This window comes from Saccostrea cucullata, unplaced genomic scaffold (genome assembly GCF_032062105.1).
Source record: "Saccostrea cucullata isolate Sc308-1 unplaced genomic scaffold, CSIRO_AGI_Scuc_v1 ctg354, whole genome shotgun sequence".
Lineage (NCBI taxonomy): Eukaryota > Metazoa > Mollusca > Bivalvia > Ostreida > Ostreidae > Saccostrea > Saccostrea cuccullata.
This window is the reverse complement of record NW_026940030.1, coordinates 129,892-138,654: the sequence shown is the minus strand read 5'-3', so window position 1 is coordinate 138,654 and position 8,763 is coordinate 129,892. Positions and strand designations below refer to the sequence as shown.

General features: G+C 33.3%; 1 protein-coding gene across 1 annotated transcript in view; it reads right to left on the bottom strand.

The window, feature by feature from the left end:
- Window positions 1-1,397: 1,397 nt before the first annotated feature.
- Window positions 1,398-8,763, bottom strand: part of LOC134254569 (general transcription factor 3C polypeptide 5-like) — a 30,948-nt gene continuing 23,582 nt past the window's right edge. The window contains exon 10 of the mRNA XM_062737097.1: window positions 1,398-1,819. Coding sequence (XP_062593081.1) covers window positions 1,659-1,819 — 161 coding nt within the window. The 3' untranslated portion in view covers window positions 1,398-1,658. The remainder of the gene's footprint in view (window positions 1,820-8,763) is intronic.

Here is an 8,763-nt window from a genome sequence, read left to right as displayed (position 1 = left end):
TCAAGCATAAAATATAGTCCTAAAAGACCAAACAAGGAGAGCGGTACATGGAATGATTCACGGTAGTACTACCAAGTGCAGAATGACTCAGTATTATCACTCGATTATCATATCACTTAATGTGCCGGTCCCCAGAGTTCGATTTTTTTTAACAATCGGGAGAAATAATTCAGGACTTTTGACAGTGTTTGGGATTTAGGCATTCAAATCAGTGTAATGCATTAAAAATAAATCTCCAAGCCGTTAAGAAGTTGGACAAAAGCGAAGATTTTCTTGACCAGAGTTGTTATAAATGTAGCACTTTTCATTGAAAAAAAAAGACTACACTGTAATTGAAAAGTGACGTTACACACCATGCGAACTACAAATAGAACTTGTTCCAAGACTGTTGGTCCTAACATTACGCTCAAGCAAAAAATTGTTTTTAACATAGTCCACTGGTGAACACAAATAAGCGCAACCAATTTCTGTGGTTAATTAATGCAGCAAGTTTATTTGCAAAACAAACAACGCATGGAAGTTAGTTCCGTGCCAGTTGGTCTTTTAGAGACTTGTTTTTGACACGCTCCACTGACCATAATACGTTCTCTGAACCTGGGCCACGCTAACTAGTTTGACGTAGTGATTCATATAAGCCATATATGGCGAAAAGTCAATAAGTGCTGAATAATGCAAATCAGGCATTCAAATTATCTAACCTTGCACGCCTGAATGAGAAAAACACTAGCTACTTTATCCTTTCATCTAATTTAGTAGCAGAGGCGTAAAGGCGTATGGTGATTAATTTTCAAACCTGTTTGTTTAACTCTTAGTTCAAATTGTTGATTGTCAACATAATTTATATATAATTGGTATAAAAAGTTGAAGACTTGAAAAAAGATTCATTCACCTAAATTCTTTGCAAATTAAATATTAGGGATTACAACGGTATGTCCTTTCCTTTTGTATTGTTTTGTTTCTAGCTTTAAATCATTTAATGTTCAAGTTAAGAATACAGTCATGCACTCCCATGTTCCACCTACATTTCCCTTTACAATTACAATTAATAAAAAAATATATAGTACTCCATCCCCCCTTTATAAAATATCTTTTTATCAGCTCTCTCTCTCTCCCTCTCTCCATGCATTATCCTACTGAGTTAATGTGACCGTTTATATTATAACACGTTGCTCTGCGAATTAATGTTAAACAAGACAGCATTCGAAATCGATTCCAATGAAAAACACGTCATTTCCGTTTCACACAAGGACAAACTATAACTAAAACACACACAAGAAATTTACTATATCCCTCCACCACCATTGAGAGAGGATAATAGCTGGACCTCGTATATTTTGATTTGGTTGCTTTTATAATACTCACTTGGGACTTTTGACAAATAAAGACAACCTTTCCAGTGTGTCTGTACAAATCACTTTATTTTTGTTCAAATTTTACATATTTTTTTTTTTTTTTACACATTTTTATTGAGCAAGTCTATACAGAACATGCTGTGCCAAAATAACAAACGGTGTTTATTAGTAACAAAAGAGCATCAGCTACAACGCAGTGTGCACAATTTGCCATTTGTATTTTTTGCACTTGGGTATACCACGCGCGGTCGCATTTTTTTTTACTGTGTAGAGTACACTACTCCTTGCGGACATTCTCCCCGTTCACTAAACACAATCCAACATCTCGGTCTCCATCTCGTTGACGTCATCTTCCGTTTGTTGGTCGTCATTAAGATCGTCCATGTCGTCATCATCTTCGTCACCTAAGTCCTCCATTTCGGCGTCGTCTTCCATTGGAGTTTTTGGTTTATGTTTTTCTTTAGTTCCTAAAAGATAATTTTTCTAAAATAATGGACTGTTGTGATTTTTCAATAATTTTATAAAATGTGTTTGTTTTAAATTAGATTTTTAATGTAAATGGCTAAAATGGTGTCTCAAACACAAAAATCGTGGACTCAGTCAACATTCTGTAGCAAGACGTCTATGGTTATTGCTTTTTAATACTTTTCTGGTGAGACTTTACATGATAAAATCGTTAAATTAGTTGCATTATCTAACAAATGATTAATTTGGACGAAGCATTGTAAAAACAAATATCTCGTGTCTCCTTTTTTGCAGGTTTGTGTTTTTATCAACCATATTTTTTGCAACGATTTTTCACAGAAGAGGCGTCTTCTTTGTGCAAATAAAAATTTTAGAAAATGTCAACAAAAAGTTTGGGGATATAAATTACTTCGTCATAAACTTTGGTGAGGCAAAGTGAGACGCGAATCTTGGGCGTAGGTTGTCGTCTGCTTGTCACTTGGGGGATTTAATAATCACCCGAAAAACCAGCACTATGTTCATATCAACAAGATACAGAATTTGGTATTTTTTTTAACATCAATTGATACCTTCATAAAAAAGGTTTATTTAAACCATACCTTAAAAAACCCGACCCAAAACAAGTCAGATTAGAAATGACCTATATATCGTTGCACCCCTCCTGAATTTAAAGGTGGGCGTTCGGATGACGAACTGCTTTAATTTTGAAAAAAGATTGCTCTTTTTGAATTGTTTATTACCGGCCGCCAGGAGGCGGTCGGTTATTACCGTCTTCCTTGGAAGACGGTATTGTATAGTTGAAGTTTTTTACAGTCTTCGGACTATGCACTTCCTCTCTTTTGTGATTGGTAGAAAATGCATGATGAGAAAATTTTCAATTACTTCATTGGTTGAAATGCTGTTCAAGGCAAGGGAGATAACTTTCTAATGATCTACTTTTCGTACGACTTAACAATTTTGCAAGATTTTCAATCTTGAAAAAATGACAAAACGAGCAACAAAATCAGCAGTAATTAATTCCTAATAACATGATTTTTTGTATAGCAAAAAATAAAAAGATCTCTTTAACTTCATTATAAATATAATTTGATTTTTATTGCTTGCAGGCTTTACAATTTGTTATTATTCTTTTCCCTTTTCTTGTTTGAAGAAGGAAATGGATTCAGCCGAGGTTTGCCGAAAGCTCTCGGCGAGTCAAAGTTTACGGAGATGACCGAGCGACAACCGTGGTAGGGCTAATGCCAGTAAAAAGCTAATGTAGAAATACGAAATCAAGAAATTCAAAAGAATTATACGGCCTGATAGGTGTAGATCAGTTTACAGTTTAAGATTGTTGCTAAAGACGGGAAGCTTTTTAAAAAAGCTCTACTTGTATGATATGGAAGTTTGAAGTCGCTGTGCGTTTCTGCGGAATTAAAACAATTTCAATAAAAATATTTAACATTAATATAAAAATATATTAAAAAGAGCGTCTAAATGTTTAACAAGAATGCACAATAAACATAAGATTAATTTTTTAAATAAAGAATGAGGTAAATATTTCATCCAATCCTGATTGAGAAACTTAGACATGTTTGAGGTGCGGAGAAAATTAGGACATGTGTTGGGCATAGTCTAAAGCAAAGACCGCGTTATGTATATTGCACAATTTTACTTTCTCTATTTAAACAGGATTTGTCGCACGTATTTATTTTAAAATGACGTGTTCACGTGTACATATATAAAAATTTTCAAAAATATGGTTAAATGTTAATTCATCAAAAGACCTAGCAAGCTACAGAATATTACAAGATTTGGCCATAGCAGACGAGGATAATGCGCGATTTACAATGTGCCAAGAATTTTCCCGCTACAACTCAAAGAAACTGAAAGAGAAGAAATGTAGTGGCGGATCTAGAGGGAGTTTAGTTTTTTCCTCTAAGAGAGAGCAAGGAGCCCCTCATAATTAAATTAAAACTACACTGCATATCTAGTTGTAGATTACATTAAACTTTAGTTTTAAACTTTTAATGTAAATGCCTCTTAATTATACAGGCCCACGGTTTGTTGACTCAGAGGACCAGGGGTACTTTGCCTATATATACATGTAATACTGAACATGCATTATATAATTAAGAAAATCATGCAATGTCGTGCACAAGCGTTTAATGTCACGAGGATATATCTTAACAGATAAATGTAAGATATTTTAAAAACAGATCACCATTTCAGTCTTTAGTTGCTTCATAAAATTAAAGGAACAATTAATTGGTTTGCGGCCGATTTTTGACGCTTGCGTCAATATATGTTTCTTGTGATTATATGAAGTGCACTGAACAACTATCAAACTCATAAATAATTTATATAAAATTCACCACAAAGAATCTCAACTGCCATTATATTTCAAGTATCTATTTTGAAAGACCTATAAGAACCGAAAAGACAGTTATAGTATTTCAGCAACGTGTATTGACAAATCTTGAAATATTTCTTTATAGATTTAAAAATATATATATTTTTGTTTAATGGAAAATAATACAAGAAAAGTGCTACTTAATATATCTTTTTAAAAAAAATTGTCCATTTGTCCATTGGTTGCTCTGCTCATTAATACGCATTAGATATTCTTTTACTTTATAAGTGCCACATTGCATGTACACAAATTCAAGGACAAAAGTCTTGATGTTTTCAGATATCATTAAAATAATAAAAAAAATTATTCTCACTATAATGATACTTGAAAATCAACAACAAAACCCTTTTAATTTAAAATAACCATTCATTGACAGTTTTTAAACATTCATAAATCAGTGCAGAAACTTTGACAGGTATATTCCTTATACATATGAATTAAACACCAGCAGACCATAGGCCTTGGTAAAATAAAAATATAACAAAGGTTTGCACAAAAGAAGCTCAAATGAAATACAAGAACCCCTGTCACCCACTTAAAAAGACCAAGAATCTTTGCACTGACTCAGTTTGGAAATGAAGCAGGTTGTTTTTAAGAACTTAATATAATGTCAACCAACATGCTGAATAAATTACTTGCTTCCTAAGCAAGGTCTGAATACTGACTCACACTCCTTAAGAAGTCAAATGTCTGTGTTTATATAACCCCACCTCTGCAGGGTGCATATGGAGATTTATTACTTCTAATCTCCAAGCTTTTGTGGTTGATCTTCTTTTTACATATGACTGTAATTTCAGCATACATTAAAGTTTGAAATAGAAAACCTGTTTTTTAACATATTAAACACACTTTACTTGACCTAATTTTGGAACACTTTTTATGATCTACGGACTACCGGTACATAATTATGTGCAGATGTCTCCTATTTAAACCATTGCTGAAAACTAGTCCAAAAAGTGCCCACATTTATAGCATGTTAATCAGATGAGTAGTCCACTATGTATGTACTTTAATTTATACCAAAAAGTCTTCAAAGGTATAGAGTTTCAGTGTCCTCTTTGAAATTTCACAGGTTTTTAAATTTTCTGCAAAGCAGTTTACACTAAATTAGATAATTCCAATCCATTCATACTGGAAAAAGCAAATACATGTAATGGGATTACGTAATTATGCTAGATAATTATCAAATGAGCAGAAAACAGGTGAAGCTAATTTCTTCAAGGACATAATTTCATTTGTCCCTCTAAAATCTCTGTGTTAAACTGATGGCATTTATTTAAAGTATAAATTATAGTAGTATAAAATGTACATGCACCTAATTTTACTGCAGTGAAATCTAACTTTTGTTACTTTGTTTGATGTCCCTCTCAAGAATTTTTCACTCACTTTATGAAGGACTGCAAATTAATACCTATACATGGCAGTCGGAGCCACTGAGCAGTGAGGGACCTACTGCAACTTGAGACATTGGTTTATACTCTCTCATCTGAGGGTCCAATCTCCACGTCCCACAGTCTATTGTCCCAGTGTTTAAGTGCATAAGTGGACTCAATTTTCGCAATTAATTTTCATTGACAAAGGTTTAAAGAAAAAGTTTGCAAGAGAAATTTATGATTTTGTGTCTCTAATGTTTGTTAATCAAGGCCTGCATTGAACAAAATCAGCATGTGGAGGTAAACCAAAGGACATAGCTGCCATGATGAGATAAATTATGTCAAATACATGTTCAAAAACAAAGAGCCCATGGGCTGCAATGCTCACCTGTGTAACCACTGCCTTTCTACTCTTCATCAGCAGATTCTTTTTCCTACATATTCTTCAGTAACACTTTGATAACTTTTAATGGCCCCCATCTTACCCCAGGGGATCAAGTTAACCAACTTGAATCTTAACACTACCAGACCATGCTTCAAATTAATATATTTATTTATCTATTTGCTGTTCTTGAGAATATCTCACATTGAGTCATTGACTCAGGTGAGCTAAAAGGTTAAAGATTTGAGTGACAAGCTCAAAGAAAGCTCAGACAATTGGTGGGGGTGGGTGGGGTTAAGTGAGAAATGAATTTTTCCCTCTCCTTGTGGAAAAATCCATTCTTCAAATTCTAAACTCAAATGTTTTAAGGGACTAATTAATTCAAAAATTTTATAGAATATAAAAAAATAAAGAAAAACTTGCTGGAGATTGAAATCTTAATTGTATCTTAGATTCTGGTTTGACATTTTCATTCTGCATTATATTGCATATTTCTATTCATGAATCACTTCATAAGAAAATGTCACAAGCAGTTATCAGGAGAAGAAAATCAAATTAATGCCTTAAACCATTTTCTGAAATGATGCATTCAATCACTGGTGTGGCCTGAGAAATTTCATCTTCTTCATTTAAATATCTGTGCATTATTGACACAGAAAGAATGCAACCCTGCAGTTAAGAATGCAATAGATGGCCCTATATACAAATACAGTGAAATATCAGTATCTCGAAGTTGAGGGGACCTGGACACGACTTCGAGATATCCGGGGGTTCGAGATATCCGAAGTTATCTTCCAAAGTCGAATCAACAATGTCCCGTTTTTTCGTATATCTTCATGCGTAACACTATCCTATATTACAAAACATGCAGTCTTTATGGTAAAGTCTCAGGCATATTCGCAATAAATATTAAGAAAAACAATTGTTGTTTTCTTTATCGTGTATAATTGTAAGACAATTTAATATGCATGCCTTATTGCATATATATATACACTATAATACACCGAATTTACATTTTCCAGGCCTGGTCAAACGGGATGTATCATTAGCGTTATAGTTGAAGAACCTTCTCCGTAAGAAAAGAAAAAGACGAATTTTTTAAAAACATAATTTGATGAAATTTAGTGCAAAATGTTTTTAAAAAAATAATCAGTATTCAAACTGTGTACTTGATATTAATAGCTTACATGTATAACATTACGAAGTACTACGAAGGAACACATAGTTTACGAAACTAACAATGCAAATGGCGGTCAAGATTATCTATTTATACGCAGATAAGCATGAATGTAATCAATCACTGTGCATTATGCACTGCAACATAACTGTTTAAGTTAATAGTGAAATATATTTTTGTTTCATGAATTTAGGAATTTAATTATACCGAGCATATTATTAAATGCAATATCGGTAATTTAATTTCTGAGTTGCTGTGAAGTGGTTTGTTTTATCAGTCGTAGACTACTCCAAACACCCAAGCTGTCAAACCAATTAACCTGTCACAGATACCCGACATCAACATGAGCTTGGGATTAATTATGATTCCCCGAGTTTGAAGGTGTTAATTAATAGCCACTGGCGAGAGTGTGTGAATTCACGATGCCAGGTGTGTTCAGTAGACCGAAAAATTCACTGCACTTCGAGAAAAGCCAGGTAAAAAAGGGCTTGGGACTTTGAATACACTTCGACATAAGCGGGGTATTCGAGATTACCGTGTTCGAGATATCAGGTGTTTTTTTAAATCGTATATAGAGAGAAAACGGCCGGGACCGGCGATCGACTTCGACATAAGCGGGGTATTCGAGATATCCCATGTTCGAGATACTGATATTTACCTGTATTTGCCTTTTTGTAAGTGTTCTTTGGCATAATAATTTTTGATATGTTAAAACTAAGATTTTATTTCTCTTTTAAGGAACAAGAACATATACAGGTCAATGAAACTAAATCAATTAATAGTCAAAAACATGTATTCATCGGGAATTCTTGTATTTGACAGTCTATTTTATATACCTTTCTTTTGGGGATCACTGGGGTTGTCTAAATTTTCTGAAGACAGACATATGGACAATCAAATTCAAGATCTTGCTAGTCCAAACAATGATTTGTCAAAATAGCTCAATACTTCTTTTACCTTTATGTTTAAACATTATATGTATCAAAATAAAGCTAAGGACATTATAATACAGCAAAACTCGTTTAGTACGAACACGGATATTGCGAATTTACGGATATAGTGAAGTCATCTTGGATCCCCAGGTACAAGTGTATATAAATTTAATGAATTTATTATACGGTTATAACGAATTACGGATATAGCAAAGTAATTTCATAGGTCCCTGTGACTTCATTATAACCGAGTTTTGCTGTATATTAAAGTCAATTCAAGCTCACAATATGGCAAAATTTACCTATAGCAAAGGGCCAGCTGGGATGAATTCTTGATTTGGTATAAAACATAATTTGTTCTATCCAATACCTTGATAATAATTCTTAAACCATGGGAATGAATGTCACTTCACTATAGGCGTGAATTCATTATAATCATCTTTGTGATAATCATGTTTTACTGTAGATCACAAACCTCCTAATTTACTTGGCATCACTTTCTGACTTGTCATCTTACTGTCACTCTCAATTCCTGATGTTTTTATTGAGGGAATTTTGTATCATTATTGGATTTTTTTTACCACAATCATTAGAGACTTACATGCCAAATGCATTAAATCAACTGATTTTTTATCAATTACCAATTCATATACATTTTTTTCCCTTCATAACTTGCAAACATTTTAAAAT